The sequence below is a fragment of the Platichthys flesus genome, chromosome 3 (assembly GCF_949316205.1).
Source record: "Platichthys flesus chromosome 3, fPlaFle2.1, whole genome shotgun sequence".
In the NCBI taxonomy this organism is placed as follows: domain Eukaryota; kingdom Metazoa; phylum Chordata; class Actinopteri; order Pleuronectiformes; family Pleuronectidae; genus Platichthys; species Platichthys flesus.
In genome coordinates this window covers 16,454,007-16,473,465 of record NC_084947.1, presented here as the reverse complement: position 1 = coordinate 16,473,465, position 19,459 = coordinate 16,454,007, and the positions used below count along the sequence as shown (strand labels likewise).

The 19,459-nt window shown below is 41.5% G+C and overlaps 2 protein-coding genes across 2 annotated transcripts in view; both read left to right on the top strand.

Annotated features, from left to right (window-relative positions):
* Nucleotides 1–4,661: 4,661 nt before the first annotated feature.
* On the top strand, nucleotides 4,662–14,576 carry bco2l (beta-carotene 15, 15-dioxygenase 2, like). Its single transcript, XM_062382215.1, has 12 exons — nucleotides 4,662–4,751; nucleotides 6,225–6,402; nucleotides 7,282–7,493; nucleotides 8,532–8,647; nucleotides 8,773–8,875; nucleotides 8,991–9,131; nucleotides 10,849–11,009; nucleotides 11,356–11,526; nucleotides 12,416–12,553; nucleotides 13,362–13,544; nucleotides 13,722–13,832; nucleotides 14,044–14,576. Exons 1-12 carry the CDS (start codon nucleotides 4,694–4,696, stop codon nucleotides 14,158–14,160), a joined length of 1,689 nt encoding a protein of 562 aa, XP_062238199.1. The 5' UTR covers nucleotides 4,662–4,693; the 3' UTR covers nucleotides 14,161–14,576.
* A 3,220-nt stretch (nucleotides 14,577–17,796) lies between these two features.
* LOC133947867 (GDNF family receptor alpha-2-like) overlaps nucleotides 17,797–19,459 on the top strand; it is a 53,379-nt gene continuing 51,716 nt past the window's right edge. The window contains exon 1 of the mRNA XM_062382214.1: nucleotides 17,797–18,612. Coding sequence (XP_062238198.1) covers nucleotides 18,561–18,612 — 52 coding nt within the window. The 5' untranslated portion in view covers nucleotides 17,797–18,560. The remainder of the gene's footprint in view (nucleotides 18,613–19,459) is intronic.

The window sequence follows — 19,459 nt, the reverse complement described above, 5'->3', positions numbered from 1 at the left end:
TTTTTATTTCTCTCATGTTAAGCAGGAGTGAGTCGCACTAGGTGCAGCCATCGTGTGCAGCCTGTTCTCACACATGCAGTGTGTGTAAAAGTGATTACAGCTTGTACATGTTATCTCATCTGTAGTTTGTGCCTGGCATAATCATTTGCCAATAATTAAAAGTGTTTCTGTAACCACCAAATAAACTGTGAATTAACCAATTTGGAAATTACTAAATGAATGTGATATGTTGTTATGGAGGTTTCTTTGTTTTGTATCCATCTTACTCTAATTAGAATGTTCATAATACAACCTCACTTTACATTTTTAAATCAACAGATAGTGACCGGCATCCATGTTCTTTTTGTCTACTCTTTCTTCTTTCTTGTCATTTTCATGAATCCTTGACATAACGTGTTTCGACTTTAGTTTATTTGACTGCCTATTTTTACATATTGATGTTCTGCCTTTTGAGTATTGTTCATCTGCATTGACACATGTCTCACATTAATAGACAAATCTGTGAGGAGCTTCTCATAGTTATTCTGGTTTTAGAGCTGCCACATCTGTTTCAGACTTCGGGGCCTGAACCTGAAAGAAATGCTGCATCTGAATTTGACTCATTGACAGGGTATCGGCCTGTCAGTGAACACTAAGTGTCTTTTAAGAAATAACTCTTTTTAATCATATATTTTAAAAGTTATTTTTGATCACTTATCCCAAATGATGATTTTTCAGTTTGAAAGTATGAAAAATATCGACATTTCATGTATTTTTTATTTAGCAAATAAGTGTGAAGGGTACAAGATGATTAAATGCCACTAACTGCAGGAGCCAGGAAACAACTAGTGAGATTAGATAAATTCTGCAAACGAGCACAGTCTACTTGTACAACTAAAGGTAATTTGTTTACATATATAGTATGTAGCAATAGCAACAAAGACTACATTGATGAAAAAGGACTATGCATACTTTGAGCCTTTAAAACTGGGGCCACTGTGTGTGGGGATTGAATGAACTTATTTCCTAAGTAGATACTGGAGAAATGTACTTAATGAATTTGTCTTTGCTGACATTAAGAAATCTGTTTGAAAGCCACGCTTTGCAAACAGTGATGTGCATCATACGGCAATGGCAATTAGCTTGTTTGCTCTCAATGCTTAGTCTCTACATCTTTCAGGGCTTCTTCCTGTGCTTTGTTCCTTAGCCGATGTGAAGGATGTTTTGTGCAATCTCCTTACTCCCTTCAGGCGTTCAGGCTTTCCCAAAAGATGGAATTGTTCACATTGTCCCTATCATTTGATGTGAGAAAGAAGGAGATGTGTTCCTCCATCTGCTTATAAAAAGCCTCATCTTTCAGAAATGCTGCGTCAAAACACCAACCCCTTTGTCCTCTGTTATCTAAATCAGCAAGTTGAAAAGTCCAGTGAGATTGGACTATGATCTGAAACCAGAATGTGATGATAAGTTTCCTGATGAGTTTAGAATCAAGACACATTAGTTAAACTTTTGTACTAGGGAAACAATAAAAACAACTTATAGTCTCCAAATATTATCATATTTAAAATACAGTTGAGAGTCAGTGGAAGAAGATTTCCATGTCTCCAGCAATTAAATCCTTTTTATACGGTCTAAATTTGGAATTGAAATTCCAAAGTTAATGATCACCACAGTTACCGGGGTGGAATTAGACTAAAGTTGTGCTCTGGATAAATGAGATTTTTAAGCTTCAGCTACAAAATTAACTTGATAAGCTCTGCACAGCCAGTACACAAACTGACTGACCATCGCGCTGTGTATCTTGCAGCAAAATAATATCAGGCTGTAATGTCAAAAAGAGTAAGGACTTTTGACCCCTTTCATGGGATTACCTAGACCAATAACCTTGAACAAAGAATCCTTCATGTACCATTAAGTGAGTTGTTTCCTGACTATCCTTAGACATGGCTTTTCTTTGGGCTTTTAGCTAACTATATTGACCTGTATTTGTCCCATCAACAAACTACATACCTAGAAGAACGCTGTACCTGGGCTAAGGCCTAACAGTTCCTTTAGATTGCTAAGCTAGCTTCAATTTGATCTGCTGCCAACAACTGCCAACAAATGTTTTTTGACATCTTCTGGTGTTTCCGTGATCAGTTTGGCTTTTCGTCATTGTCTTGCATCTATCTCAATGAGTGGAATGAACACCAAGAATGGTAGCAGAAAGGAAATATCTTAAAGTCCGACTGAAGCCACATAGGAAAACAACTAAATTGGCCGTGCCTTGGTAGCCATGCTCCCTGGTTTAAACCAGCACCTGTCCCTTTGCCCTATCCACTGCATTTCTGCATTCAAGTGTCCACAAGCCCCGACATTCGACTTGAAAGTGTGTCATTTACACCATGTACACCACAAACACCGTATCACCACTTCCGCTAGCATCATTACTTTCGGTAACATACTTTTAGGCTTAAAACATGGTGTAAGTTCTCCATCCTTCTACTCTGTCCAATACTTTAGATCAAGGATGCATACCTTTTGTAACCTGTACTTTTTTCTGTCTAAAACAAGATCTTACACTGTATGATGTTAAAAGATAAATAAATTACAACATCACTTTATTACTAAGGTTGCTTGACTCGAAGCACAACGCATCAAATTGATCTCCTATGTCATTCTCATGGTTTTTAAATGTTATGTGTCCACAGGGACAGTGGCAAAGACAATGCAGCACATATGCTTGCAAATGGAAAATGAAAGCCTGTCCCCTGAAAATGCTGCCACACAGGTACGGGAGTTAGCCATTGCCTGAGCTAATCAATTAATGATATTTTTCACTCTGTAAACCCAGTTTTTTGGAGAATATGAACAAGTTAATGTGTGGGTTGTGGTGTCCCAGGGCTAGGTACCTAACACAAACATTATTTTCCTCTCCTTATTTAGTTTTGTACCATGGCTTTATGATCAAGGAGATGGAAGCAGAGGGTGTCATAACCTAAAAGCAAAAAATGGGGAAATATAAAGGAACAGAAATATAAGATGAATTATTTTGTTTCCGGTTAAAGGTTAGTGCTATTGCCTCTGAGAGCTAACGTACCGTACATCATAATCCACAGGACCTGAGAAAGCCTCTTACTCTGTAACAGACCAGGGAGAAGTGACCCCAAGACACTTCGCCCCACTACACAGACATGCATGAGGTGCTGGGGCCACGGCCAACAACTTGCCCCCCTTGTTCTATTTGCTTCTCTCTTTCCAGACCTTTCTCCCTCCTCCACTGCAGATAGCAACAGCCCTGCATCCTCATGCTTCATGTAATTCCCCCTCAATCCTACCCCAGTAGACCATCCACAACTTAGCCCCTCACCTGATATGCAACTGACATTAGTCTGAAAAAGAGGACAAGCACCATATAATTTAGTTGTTTTGAAAGAACGGTTGATAAAACATGATTTGGATGAAATGTTATGAATTATCTCTCATTCTTCAGTCTGGAATCACGCTGGCATGATAAAACATGTGTCTTGTGTATTTTTGGGTCCAATATGTTGATAGCGAGAAATGTATTATCTAGTGTTGTGCTGAAAAGAAGATACCAAACATTGGCAAGGTTACATTTTTAAAGATATTTTGTATAAAGGCCAAATTCAAAGCCCAGAACTCTTCAGGGTTGGAAGATTTGGAGGATTATGCTCTTACTCTTTTTCTTTCGGTGAATATTTGCTTCAGATGTGTTTATATTTTTGTGACTGTGCAGCGAATAAATAGTTGTTAACAATAGATAATACTGTTTATGTGCTGTGATCTTATTTCATAGATTCATCAACTCTAGCAGCTTGGATATCTATAAGATAAATTTGACTTTGGATCAGTAAATATCAGTGTTGATAATGGGCCACATTATTTGAAGAAATGGGTATGATGATTGTTCTCTCCTCCCTTTATCTACATAGTGCATCAAAAGCCTTAATTGTCTCTAAATGTCAACAATGTCAAAAAGAGAAAGTAAAACAAATATGACTAGATAGTGTAGTATGTTCTGCTACTTTTAACCTTAGTATGAACCAGAATCACATGTTTAAGCATGCCGCCGCCATCTTTAGACTCTCAGTAGTTCTTCTATGCATTTCTTGTTAGTTCTTTCCCCTAGGGTATGATCTTTGACCCCTTAATGGATGAGTGTAGAAAATGGGTTTTCTTCTACTAAGCACGAGGCATGTTGTTATGAATTCATCCTTACATTTACATGTTATGTGCTCAGATACATGCAGTCATGCACCTCTCAACCATGGGATGTGGGATGTTGCCATGGGCGTAGGCAACTCCTATATATAATGTATGTTTGACGCCTGCAAAGCGGGCTTCACTATTGGCGTGTGAATGTCTCCGGATTTCTAGAGTCCGTCCTGACCTGTGAAGACTTCTGTGTAATAAACTTTAACTACACAAGCAAGCTATCTTCTAGATCCAAGGTATTATCAGTCTTGCTGCACAAAACGTGTAAGATGGCCCAATAAGCAATGACATTTTGGGCAAAGGTTGGACTGACCTCCAGTGCCTTGAAGAGTTTAATGACCGTTGGTGGTGCAGTCGTTTGGAATTGTATGGGATTGAGTCATAGTCAACAAGGCACCATCGTGTTTAGTGTGTGACGTAACTTCCTCAACCTGGCGAGGGTCCAAAGGTTCAAAGGTTTTCTTCCGGGCTTGTATAAATCCTCAGCTGTTGTCTGATGGAATCCGCAGAACGACGAACCATGTCCAACACCACCGAGCCCCAGACACACAGCAGTGAGTACACACCACTTTCAGATTTTTTATTTGAAATTATTATTGACTTTTGGAAAAGGGCATGATTGTTTGAATCAACATTTCAATTTGTAGAAGAAAAAAAAAATCCAACCTTAGTGTAGCATGTTTGTGTTTTGGGGGACGTGACTATTCATTAGCATCCGGTTGTTCCACACAGAAAGGTGTACGCACTAGCGTGTTTCGCTTAGTGTGGTCTCTTCAGCTTTTTTTCAGTCACAATAGGGTTTGTTGCAGTTCACAATCTGAGCTGCACGTGCAATACGACATGTTGGCATTTTCTATTGTTCCTGCTTCAAGGTCTCTTGTTGAACCTGAGCTCGTGTAAGAATAATCACAATATCTCATTAGCAGCGTTCAGTCAATCTCCGCTGTTAATGCAAAGAAGTGGCTGTCAGGTCCCTGCACAGGAAAAATGAAAAGAACACGCATTAGAAAATTTGAAGAAATATAACAGCTAATCTACGGAGATCATTTTCATGCACACTGACATGCTGTTGGTGACACAAACAAAACGAGTTAATATTTTCAAAAGGAAAAAGACAAAAAGCAATACCTGAAGCTATTATCCACAGCAGTTTGGGGCTCATCATTGTCTCTGTTTGGTTTTCACGAGACTCAATTTTGTCAAGATAACTACATGAACCCCCACCCCAGCAAAAATAATTGACAGCCTACATTCAGGCTTCATTTGTAATGCTGCAGTAATCGGAATCAAAACTCACAAAGTCAACATTGTAAGAGATTTTTAAAGCCGGTTGCGGTTATCTCTCGATTGCACATTCTGGTTTGTATTGTCTGTTGTACTCGAGTCGTGGGAATGAACAAAATTCTGGCTCCGCTGATTGGTTGCAATAACAGTTTACGCAGTCAGAAAAACTCTAATGTAGTAACTTGAGCTTAGCATGGGGCACTGGGCTGATTTGCTTCTGCTAATCACGTAGAGCTCATATATATTTTACAGTCTCCATTATGTGTGACATATGAGGTAATGAAAGAGAGCTGGTTATTGGATAAGAGATAAGACAGAAGGTGGTGCAGGTGTCATTCATAGTGCATGACCCCCGAGAGCCATAACTTCACATTAAAACAGGGGGCATGCTGTTTATCACTTGTGAAGTTTGATTGTGTCAGCGTTAATGGCTGACAACACAAAGACGGAGGTGTGACGGGCCATAGCAGAAGGTGTGAAATTATGATTCACAATTTGTCTAAAACACTATAATAAGTCTGCATTTAGAAGATTTAGAGAAAAGGAAATCGCATCCTTGCTCACACTCATTCAAAGTTAAAGAGGTCTCAATGGTTCCCACACACAAACACACACACACACCCATAGATACACATAACGAAGGGAGATCCAGAGAAATGGTGGGAAAGTATAGGGAAGGTGTGGAGTCCAAGGGCCAAAGTTCAGCTGCTGATACACTTGTTTTCACCATTTTCTCTCCTCAGCATCCAGCAGGCAGCGATGCCCGCAGGCCAACGGGCTGGAGAGCGTGGCTCCTCTCGTGCGTTCCGTGGAAGAAACTCCCGATCCCATCCCCACCACCATCAAGGGAACTATTCCAACGTGGATCAACGGGAGCTTCTTGAGAAATGGTCCTGGGAAGTTTGAATTTGGGAAAGACAGGTATTTGAGGAACACCATTAAAAGTTAAATAAAGTTAAAGGTAGATTGGGTCACTGAGCTTTACTGGCATGATAGTTTACAGAAAGGTAAAACCTGATCTGTTAATAGAGGAAGTACAACACAGAAGAACAGGGCTGAAACTTGCTGTTGACTTAAACACATATGTTCAAACAATACAAATATACAAACCGGAAACAAGACAATAAGAATAGAAATTATAAGAAAAAAACTAACCTTGAACATCATCATTCTTGTGCTTTAACCCACAGGTAATTAACAGAAGAAACTAATGGCAACGAGTGGACACCAACGGTCCCCTAATGACAACACATTTAAATTCACTAGATCATTTAGAGTTGCACCATATTGCACACATACCTATGTACAACAGTCCTCTAAACATGTCTGCTTCCTTTCATTAATATCAATTTATTATTTTCTGAGAAAGTGAAAAGAATCCTGATGTGTAAACAAACAGGGGAAAACATGACCTACTTGGTGGACGTGACAATAACAGTCAGCAGAGTAAATGCCACCACTTTGACCTGTGATCTTAATCTGTATCTTTAAACGGCCATAACCAAAGTATTCAAGATTTTACAGTTGGGAGAACGTGAATTATCTGCAGAGGCCGTGTTCATATTTAGGTGGTTTAAGCTGTCAGTGATTGAGCCACGCAAGCTTTTAAACCATCAACCATGACAAATTATTTTTCTCCAGATTATTATGATGTTAAGATTTTTTCCCTCACTGTGTTTAACAAAGAATTGATTCCCTCATAAGTATTTCTGTGTCTCACGCTGCTCCCATCGTTCTCTCAATTTTGTCTTACAAAAATACCCTTTAGGGAATTTCAGTTATTTTTGTTTTTCCTCTTAGATACACCCACTGGTTTGACGGCATGGCCATGATGCACCGATTCCACATCTGCGAGGGCAGTGTCACATACAGCAGCCGCTTCCTGCAAAGTGACTCATATGTCAAAAACTCAGAGAAGAACCGCATTGTGGTGTCAGAGTTCGGCACTATGGCGATGCCTGATCCCTGCAAGAACATCTTCGCTCGCTTCTTTTCACGCTTTCAGATTCCCAGTATGTCTGTCTTCTTTACATATTGCATATTGCGTTTTGTTTTAGTACTGTCCTTGAATAGCTGCATTGCGTATCGCTGCTGTAGCCTAATGAAAGCTGATGTTTCATTATAATGTGTTTCCTTCCAAGGTAAAAGGAACAATATATTTGTGTGTGTGTGTTTGTATGTGTGAGATCAAGTTGTTGTGGGGAATTGCCTTTCTTATGGGGACAAAAAGCAAGTACCCATTACATCAAATCATTACATTTCATGGTAAAGACGTGTTTCTAAGTTAAGCTATGTTAAGGTATGGTACAGGTTAATATAGGATTTGATTAGGATAATGTTAAGTTTAGGTTAGGAAAAGTTTGAGTTGATCTTAACATTTAGGAAAAGTTTCAAGGTTCAGTGTGAACATTTAGGCAAAAGGGATCTATTGGCATAAGTTAAATATAATCCTAGAGATGTTTGCACTTGTGTGTTTCATCTAAATTTTACACATTGTTGTTTTCTTTACCCTAGAATTCTCCCTTTATATTCACATACTTTATATTTACATCCGGAGCAGGTCCTCTCTACATAGGCCCCCATGTTATTTTTAACAGTAGCGCAGACTGAACAAACTAATCACCCTTTGTGTTTTTATGACAACTGAAGGCTTCCAAGGTTCTCCTTCATGTTTCGAAAGGGGAGGGTGAGGTGAGAGGTATTCAGCTTCAACATGTAGCTTCACCACTAGATATCACTAAATTCTACACACTGAACCTTTAAGTCGGGCTAAGTTTAGTTAAGGTAAAGGGTTAGGGGTAGGCAAATACTAACTAAAATGAAGGTTAGAGTAAGTCTCAAGAAAAGCAATGTTAGTCAATGTAATGTCCTCTAAAGTGATGGAGACACGTGTCTGTGTGTGTATGCGTGCGAGATGAAGTGCAATTTGAAAAAAATGGAGTAAGATATTGATTTAAAAAGTATAATTCACTGATGACTGCTTTGCGAACTATGAACTTTGCTAAAGTGCCATATTTCATATCTTCCCGAATGTCTGGATGTGTGAACAGAAGCCACAGACAACGCCAGCGTGAACTTTGTCAAGTACAAGGGAGACTATTATGTCAGCACAGAAACCAACTACATGCGGCGAGTAGATCCACAGAGTCTGGAGACAAAGGAGAAGGTCAGTCCGTGCATCAAATACAAAAGTCTCTTTTGAATTCTCATGCTGACGAAGAGCCATTGGGTAAAGACGAGGAAGATGACTGACTGGTTGGACGACAAAGCTGATGATGCTGTGCATTTAAGGTGGACTGGACTCAATACATTGCCGTCAACTCAGCTACAGCTCATCCACACTATGACCAAGATGGGGCCACGTACAACATGGGCAACTCCTACGGCAAAAGCGGTAACCCTCTCACTTTTTACTTGCTACTAACCACAGAGCTATAAGTCTTGTATATGTATGTCCACATCCTTATGTTATCCAACCTCACAAATACTGTTCAATATTTACTGTCCAGGTTTCTTCTACAACATCATCCGTGTGCCTCCTCCTGACAACAAGGTAGCATCGGAGGACTCTGCGGACCTGAGCGGAGCCAAAGTGATCTGCTCCATCCGAGCCTCTGAACCCAGGAAACCTTCCTATTATCATAGCTTTGGTGAGATACACTCTGCAGCATAACAAACAGGCCACACCTTATTTAAGTAGTCTGTATGCTGGATGTATACTAAAGTGGAATTAATGAAATCCGAGAATTTGTATGGTCTGCCCTGGCAGGATGAGTCTACTTCACTGAAAGAGAGCATCACAGTGCTTCTTCTTTTTTTTTTTCCCATGCTCTTATTAATTACTCATTTGAATTCTAGTCTTGTCCTGCTTCTCTTTGTCAATCACAGTTCCTTTGTCTTTCAGTTCAGCTCTCACTATCTCTCTCTGCCGCTGACTCACAGACACTTACTCACACTCACACTGTTACGGACATACAAATTATTTGTGCAATTGGGTTTTAATGATCATAAATCATAAAGTGTTATAAATCATATGTCTAATATTCAGTCAGCGATGCTTGAAGCAGATGTAGCAGGTAATAAAGATTGATTTGGCCCAAAAAGCTCTGCTCAGGGTCTCAGCCGGTTACATCAAGTCAATTGATCAATTGCCTAGGGAGACGCAGTGGTCTAGTGGCAGAAACTTGGACTATGGGCAGAGAAGGTCTCTGGTTCGTCTCTGGTTGGACTCCACGGAGAGACAACAAAAGACGAACCTGGATTGATCTGTCAAAAAAGAGGCTCCCTACCCTTTCTAGTGCCCCTGAGCAAGGCACCTTACTCCCCCAACATCTGCTCCCCGAGTGCCGTACATGGTCGCTCACTGCTCTGTGTGTCCTGCACCAGATGGGTCAAAAGCAGAGGTTAAATTTCCCTACCTGCATGAGTGTGCCTTTGCATGTCTGTGCATGTGTTTGGGACTAATAAATACATCTTAATCTTAATCTTAATTTTGGGACTTTTCAAGAGCATAATAAATGAACTGTAGGACCTATATCAAGTACAATAGACATGAAGGAATAATTCCTCATTTGAATTTACGTTCTCATAATTGAAGCTTAGTTAAAGTAGCCAAGTAGAGAATAACCCCTCGAAACACAACGTTATCTCTCAAACTACAGGCACACACTGGTCTGTATCCATCGTCTTTCTCAAAGCCTAGCTGAGTGCACCGAGATGAATTCTGCCGGGGTGTTTTTCAGCAGTTATCAGTTCCACGTTGGTACTGTTTGTAATGTTATAACGACAGGTTAAACTCAGTATTGCAGAGAAAGACCTACGACACACAGAGACGTCCCAAAGTATGATATTTCTCCTAAAAATATCCTGAATCATAAGCGCAACAGAGGTAGCATTAAATTAACTTTCCTAAAAATCCTCCTTTAATGTGAATTGTTTACTTTTTAAGACCCATTACAAACAGTAAAGCGATGCAGCTAATGGGAGCATGACTTCATCACTCTGCCTGATCCAATGCCACGTTGCTCCATTTTGTTTATTTTCCACTGCACCAGTGCCCTGATTACATCTTGGTCTACATTTCCTGCAGACCACCCTTGCACTGCCAGACTGTCGGGCACCAAGAAATCTCACAAGTGATGCAACATTGTAGAGTTGTACAGGGCAGCACAGACTCAGTGCTGCACAAACGACTTACACACCCATCATATCTAAATGTTGTATCCCACCATGACGCAGGAGATATAAGGAGTCCGAGAGTGATGGATGATGTATGATGAAATGTGATGAAAACATGCTGAGCAAGGGTTGTCAGCCGAGTGTAATTTGTAATGCTGGCTTCTTCTCTTTCATTTTCTCCTTCTCCAGTCATGTCGGAGAACTACATCGTGTTCATCGAGCAGCCGATCAAGTTAGACCTGCTGAAGTTCATGCTGTACAGAATCCAGGGGAAGAGCTTTCATAAAATCATGATCTGGGAGCCTCAGTATAACACTGTCTTCCACCTGGTCGACAGACACACTGGCGTGGTGGGTTAATACAACTTGACTGCACAGTTATGTACATTTAGGAAACGCACACATCCAACAAGTTGTGAGCTAATCTATTCATGCATGGTAAAGTTTTTTTTATTAATTGTTTTGATAAACTCTAATGCCGTATATTCTTTTCTCAATTTTCTCATCTTATTACACATAATACCAATTAAGCATCAAATAACTTCCTTTCAATATGTGAAAGTACAACAGCCGTGTCATGATCCTCAAATGTTACCTACAACCACAACAGTTCCTCCTTGTGTTTCCAAAAGCATCTGTATCCCTTCTTATTATTTCGCTAATATGTTGTGATTCTGTGTTCGGACTGTTCCAACAGGAGAGTGAAGTGAGGTACTTTGCAGCCCCCATGTTCACACTGCATCAGATCAATGCTTATGAGGACAACGGCTTCTTGGTTATGGACATGTGCTGTGGGGACGATGGTGACGTCATTGGAGACTTCACACTGGAGAACCTCCGCAACAAATCAGGAGAGGAGATGGACAAGGTAAACGCAGTGTGACTGAGAATTATGTGTAAATGATGGTGGCCCTGAGAACTCACGTGCAAATAGACACAACTCGTGCAAATGGAGAAAACACTCCCAAAGCAATACAACCAAGTGCTCACAACACAACCATATACTTATACCACAGCCAAATATTCACCACAAGAAAACAAATACTCACAACACACCCAAATACTCACAGCACAAGTTAATACTTATAACGCAACCAAACACACAACACAACAAAATATTCACAACACAGACAAATACCCAAAACATAACTATGCAAATACCCACAACATAATACTTTCAAAAAAAACAACTAAATACTCATGAAACAATACAACCAAATACTCAGAACACAACTTAATACTCACAACATAACTAAATACTCACAAAACAAGACATCCAAGTACACAACCCAAATGCTCACAACACTACAAAATACTCACACAAATTAATGACTTCCCATATTTGCATGTGTTGTGTCTATTTGCAGGTGTTTTCTTAATTTGTAGTGAGTTGTGATCTTGGGACCACAATGGTCAAGACACACACAGTTTTCTCCAACAGGTCATCTCCATCTCACTGTCGTCATTTATATATTTTTATTAAAGTCCGTCTCTTACGCAGAGATAAACCAATTGTCATAAACCATTAAACTGGTAAGTTTGTGATGCAACAAGCTTTTGAAGTCTCTGTGATTTCCATCATGCTGCAGTGCATTACTTCAATCAAAGCACAGATATCCCCAAATAACACAAAAAAGCCTCCAAACAATATTACCGCTGTGTTAAAACATGATTTTGTGTCAGTATTTTATATCCTGAGGTTCAGCAAGGGAGCCACGCTCGCAAATTTTTCATGGCTCTCTGATTTCTTTTGGCAGTTTTACAACTCGCTGTGCAGAAACCTTCCGAGGAGATACATCCTGCCGCTGAACGTGGAGGAAAAAACTCCTCTGGACCAAAACCTTGTCACTCTGCATAACTATAAGGCCACAGCGAAGAAGACGAAACCAGGAGAGGTGGGATTCAACATGTACATACAGTAGATATGATGAATCATGTTTAACTGTGCATTACTTGATCTGGTGTTCCTGGAATCATGAAATGAATGAGGCCTGTAATCATTATGAATGAAGTTTTACTCCGCACACTGCAATTATCCAGCATGATGAGACACTGAAGGTTCTTCCTGCCAGATTCTTATTTCATGACTTGGCCAAGGTGTCTCACACAAGCCCATGGAAACACGACTTGAAAGGGCAAATTGACGACATGACTACAGCCATGTCACAGCTACTAAAGCCACTAAAAGGGATAAAAAAAATGGAAGTGAGTGACAATGGAGGTTGGTAATGAGATGAGTAGAGTTACTTACTGGGGGAAACTTTCTTTCCAGTGAACCTTCATTCCTGATAACCTGATAACGTTAGCTGCCGCCTAAAATGCGGCGCATGGTCATTTAAGGTCTCACGGTACAAGGTTGTTGCTTCTCCTCTGGCGCTCCAAGCACATGTGTCGAAACACCTTAAATACAAGCTTCAAATCTAAAGTGGCAGGTGGCTTGTCCGGGTTTTTACAAATGTCGGCTCACCTGGCCGCTGTAGTTTCATTGTCATTGACCGCTCAATTCCATTGTGGCTGGCTTCCGTTGTGTGTCTTTTGCAGTTGTGTTGTGGCTCCTGTATTCATGTCTCGGCCAACATAGATACAAAGGACTGAGTGACAGTCCACAATGTGGCTGAACAACTGCCATCCAACAGCTTATGAGGCTAAAATATATAAGTTGAATGGAAAAGTAAAATCCAGATTTTTCACGTGACCCTCCAGATCTTCATGACCCACGAAGACCTTTACGATGACCAGCTGCTGAAGTACGGCGGCCTCGAGTTCCCTCAGATCAACTACGACCGCTACAACGGCCGACCCTACCGCTACTTCTACTCCTGCGGCTTCGGGCACGTCTTCAGCGACTCCCTGCTCAAGATGGATGTCCACACCAAGGAGCTTAAGGTTCGCTATCGCTCAAAGACTTCTTATTGTTATCTGAGTAGAGTATTATCACATCAAAGTTATTTCTACTGCTGTTTTCTCCATCACTGAGTGGGGGCAATAGGTTGGAAGTCGCTTTCCTAACACGAAACAGATCAAAGTAAAAATGGAGATGTCTATGTAATCTTTCCTGTCTAGGTGTGGCGTCATCCCGGCTTGTTCCCGTCTGAGCCTGTCTTTGTGGCTTCGCCCAACGCAACTGAGGAAGATGATGGAGTGGTTATGTCAGTTATCATCACACCCAGAGAAGTAAGTTAACAACAACAACAACAACAACAACCTAGAAGAGAAGCAGAATACGTTATTAACTCCAGCGTTGACAACATTACTCTAATACTGACATTATATTGTATCTGACACGGAGACAAATGGTTCAGTACTTTCACCATCATTATTGTGAGGAAGGTGGTCCGGGACCTTTTTTCTTGACATAACATTTTTTAATCTTCTCTGTTTCCAGGAGAAAAGCAGTTTCCTCCTCGTCCTTGATGCCAAGACTTTCACCGAGCTGGGCAGAGCCGAGGTCCCGGTCAACATCCCATACGGGACCCATGGCGTGTTTAACGAGTTGGGCTAGATAAGATACTGTTTGCAACTCTGGGGCAAATTGCTGAAACTGAGGCAGTGACCGACCACCTTATCCACAGAAAAGAAAATATCTCTGTCGAAGCCACTGCCTGTAAAAACCCCCTGAACTGTAAAAAGCAGAAAAGAGCTGGGAAGGAAAAAAACTGCAGATTCATGCTATTTGTTTGTGCCTTCCTGATAGGACGAGCTGCATGATCCTCACTGTGCTGCCATTACAGTTGGCAATCTTCTGGAGACTAACAAGCCAGAAAGTCCAGCATGGCATCTACAGTCATCTTACATGTACGATTTTGGAACAGCCTTTAGACGACGGCCAGAGACCCAAATGGTGCTTCAAAGGACCAGTGCTTAATGTGGAAAACATTTAGAGAAACATGAAAAATCAATACACACATTAAAATGAAACCCATTTCTCTCTTTCTTTCCTCTTTAAACCCAAAGTGTTTTTGCATCATCACGCCGCTGGAAACGCTATACTCCCAGCGAGGACAGAGCAGCACTTAGGATACATAAAAATGCATCAGAGGAAATTCAATTTCTGTCAAAGTAATGTGATAGAAATGGACAACGTCTGTAATGCCTGGAAAACAAATGGATCTGCTGGTCGATAGCCACCAGCAAGTCTGGCAGAGGTCACATCAGAAATGTGGTGTTGTGTTTTTTTTTTTGTGTGAATCCGCTCAAAACAACCCAAAACAAAGTGGACGCATAATTAATGACACATCGGCGCTGCTCTGTGAAAGGGAACAACTTGTTTCATTGTGTTTAAAGTGTGAGCTTAAACAGAGCAGTGCTGAATATGACACACGGGCCTCACCCAGAATGCGTAGTAGCCTCCAGCTTCACTTGTCGCCCCATCGCCTCCACAATTGACTTCATCAATGCTTTTTTAATCGGCTGATTTCCTTCTCACATTGGATTTTAATCATGATTCTGACCCCTGCCCCTGAAACACACACTACAGCTCTGAGGTTTCCAATATATTATGATCCATATACTTCCTTGCCCCTCTTCAATGTTTAAAATGTGACTTTTAAACAAGAGTTACAGTGAGGGAAAGTTTTGCAGATGTTTCGCAGACTCCCAGCCTTCAATAATTTATGAGACGCAGGCCGGGGTTTTATCATTAGCTCCTCTTATTACGCTGAACTGAATTAACAAGGAGGTAATGGAGCTATCCTAGTGTACAGTTTACTTTCATCTTATACCGGGAATTAGCAACACTTGTGTTTTTGTCATGTTCTCTGCTCATCCGAGGCTGTGTGTCTTATTAAGCATGCTGCACAGGTCTCCCAAGATACACATTAATTAGCCCATAATTCCTAATCTAATCAGTCACGCTTAACCTCTCTGTGATTGTGTGTGGTTTCGTGTGTGCATGCGAATATTGTATGTGCAAGTTCATTAGCACATTCTCGAACGGGCATGACCAGCAGAAAAAGATACAGCGACCTTTGCCCTGAAGAACAATCTCGTGATAAATTGTATGTTTGCAGAGCAGAGGCTTATCAGTGTTGGCCTGCTCCCTTTTAAATCCAAAGTGCTCCTGGAAGCATTAGGATCAAGGTGCCTCCTCAGATAGTTCCCACTCTTGTGACTCGTATTCCTGCATTCACCTGAGACGAGTTTGACTGATGGCCAAACACAGTAGCTGCAGGAATCTATCTGTATACACTGTAACACAAATAAACTTGTGCGTCACAGCATTTGTATGCGGGTTTGTCTGCCCCTGCTTTCAAGGTGACAGTTTCAGACAGTCTCCGCTCTTATTCGACACCTGAGAGTAAGCATGAGCTCACTTTCCAACCCCCCTGCTGGCTTAATAAGAACAAGTTATTGTGCCGAGTCTTAACTTTGACTGTTGTATCATTATTTCATATCCCATGAATTCCTAATGATATCATCTATATTCACCATATTAGACACACTTCTAAGAGGCAAGCGCTGATTTCCCTCAATAGTGGGAACAATGTCTCCCATACCCAGATTTGTCACTCCCTATCTTCACGGTCTTGAGCCATCTTGTGGGAGCACAGTTATCTGACATACAGATTATGTGCATCTGCATGAGTGTGTCCGCGAGCGCTTCCCCCTCCCCTGTGCACATAAGTATATGTTGATTTATGTGAGCAGTGTGTGAGCGGGGACCCGTGCACGTGCGTTCGGCTCTCTGTGGGCCTCTCTCTTAATTGTACATGCAAAACACTGCAAATGCTTCATGAAGTCAGAATGGAGCAATTAAAAGACCCTTGGAGGGGGTGAATCGTGCAATGTCAACAAGAATAAACTCCCACCGTGGACCACACAGCCGGGCTCAAGCTAAACTAATGCCAGGAGAGGATTTACCCACAATGCGCTATTAGAGATAGAAAAAAAAAATCACAATGCAAATTTAGCTGCTTTATTATCTGAATTTGAAGCTTCTGTTTCTGTCTTGATTTAATTCCTTCTGGTGTTATTACAAATTCCTTCCTCCTGAGCCTGCTGCTCAGGTGGTTGTAAAACACATACAGTTAATGCAACAGCTCTTCAGTGAATGATTACTTTGAATCCCTTAACACCTTCATTGTTATGTCCTAAAATAAAAGAGGAAATTAGTCTGGTATTGAAAATGATTGCTTGAAAAGGCAAAAGGATGTAATTCTGCGTCGGAATACGCACTTGTATATAAAGACTGGGATGTATCTGCCACCGCCGCATTAATGCCGGACAAATACATTTGCGGAGGATGATGCATTTCCGTGTCCTTATAATGACAGAGGCTTCAAACTCTGGGGGGAGAGGAGAATAAGCCCGGGCCAATATAGGCAGAATGAGGCTGATTTTGCCATTATAAGAGCGATCGCTTCTCCCTCTTGGATGGAAGCCTGGGCTGACAGTCAAACATCATTATGAGCCAGTGGACTCGCAGTTTGTCACTGTCACAGCCTCTAAATAGAGACTTTGTTTTCAAGATATGTGAAGATTTATGACATTCCGGGCCCTTTTTAAGCAGCGATGCACAACAAAGTCATTTTGTTTAATGTGAAGCCACTTTGAAAGATGGCAGATTCTGTGGGTTGTGGGCCGGTTTCCTGAAAACGCAAATATAATGTGAGACATTGTGTCCATTTCTTTTTCTTTTTTTTAATCTTTCTTTCAATCAGCGGAAACAGATGTGGTGTGAGGCGCTGGGATATCGCTGAAATGAACGATGACATTTTCCTCATCATTGTTGAGGCCACCTTTGAACCCTGCCCCTTTAAAAAACACATTTCTATGGGTTGTTGGAATGAAGTCGGCCAAAAATTAATTGGGCCAGGGGCCTTTCAAAAATACTTGATGAGAGGATCCACTATTTGCTGGATATTCATGCGGCGAGTGCAAGTAGCCAACACACTTATTATTTCTTCTCCTGCTGTGTTGCGTTTGTGGCATGCTCGTTCCTACACGTGCATTCTGAGTCCACCTTATGAAAGAGGGAGTGATGGTGTGTGGAGGATATGTTCAACATGAAGCACAGCAGTTGTCTAGGCTTTCACGTGAAGGCCTACATAGCAATGGAAGGAGGAAATAAAGGTCACCACAATTTCATTCCTCAGCACCACAGGTTCCCTCCCTGGCTCCCAGCAGGAAAATGACACGACTGTGGAGGTAATCTCTATACAGCAGCATTTATCATAGAGCCATGGCTCTCCAATGAGAAGCCCCCACTTGCAGCAGCGCCCTCTGCTGGCTCCCACGAACTCCTCTTTATAAAGTGCTGCGATGCCTCGACACGATTGCAGTCAGTGCGTAAGAAGCGTTCACTCCCTCCCAGAAAGAGCGCACCGCGCTTCTTCTTTCTCCGTCTTTGAGGGCGCCAGTGTAGTTGGCGGAGGGGAGCCAGAGCGAAGAGTCCGTGGGTTTGTTTGCACTTCCAGATGAGTTCCTCCAGATTCCTGCGTCGCTGAGACACCGTTTCGCGCCAGTTCGAGGGATGTTTTACGCACAGATCATCTCCACAGGGCAGCCGGAGCGCGCAGATGATGCGGAGAGATCAAGTCTCAGTAGTTTGGCGTAATGACCGGAGCGCAGACGGACCCCGAGAAGCTGCTCTCATGGATTGATTGGCTGTAGATTGATAGATCCCATCCACCCCACGCCTCACAACCAGCAGGATTTTGTGTGCGTCGTGTTACTAAAAAAGAGGAAAAAAAAGAATTGTGGATTATTATTATTGGAGGAGGCGAGGATTTCTAACCTTTTCTGGAGGTCTTTAATTTGAAGTTGCACGAGGATACTGTCTCCCCCCCTCCTCCCATTTAATCCTACATTCGGGTGAAGGAGCTGAAGAGTGGAATTAACCTGCTCACACGGTGGGAATATTTGTCTCCCATATTTGGAGCCCAACTCCTCTTTGCTGCCGATATGAAGTCTGTCCCTGTGTGGATGTGCGTCTGCATCTCCCTGCTGCTCTTAGGTGAGAAGTGAGAATTAACACGTCGCTCATACAACCGCGTGCAATTCTGTGGCTCATAGATCTCAATTCTAACAGCAGTAATTATTCCCAGGGAGCATTTTTGTGGTGTGTTTGCACATGTCAAGCTGGAGTTGTTTCAGGACACAAGGTTATTCCGTGTGTCGTTTAGAAAAAAAAAGAAAAGAAGAGGCTTCTACGCGCAGAAAAATGCTGATGGGTGTTCATGTTATCCTCGGATGGTTTAATTAGATTATGACTAATTGTCACCCATAGCTGCACACTGAACTTGGTCTGTGTGATCACTTCTGCTGGATCTGTTAAACAGTCACAGTTTACATAACAGAAACAGTCTTTTTTATTATTATAACAGCATAAAACAGTTTTAAATAAATGGAAAATATCTTTGAAATTTTAATTTAGACACTTGTGATTGAATATAAGAAAAATCGTCATCGCCATTATCACCATTACCACCATCATCGCGATTATCAGGATCAATTTCCTCCTTCACGAACGCCAGCCCTCCCATTATAAATCACCTGACTGATAAAATAAATCCGCTGTTAACTTCATGTCACTCTTCCCTCACTCGTTGCTGTCAAATACTGATGCAGTATCGCTTCCTCTCCTTCCGAGCTCAATGCTAAACATCACCACGAGGGGTCTCTCTTGTCATTCCACCAGAACTCTCTGTACTTCAGTGTTTTTTTTTGTGCGAAGGTGCGTTTTGAATCTTGACTCATGTCAAACACCAGCACCTGTGACTGTGCTCTGTGGATCCCTGTCTGCTCGGTGTGAATTAAGGGTCTTTGGATAATGACTGAATCCTTCTCATACCAATGTGCAA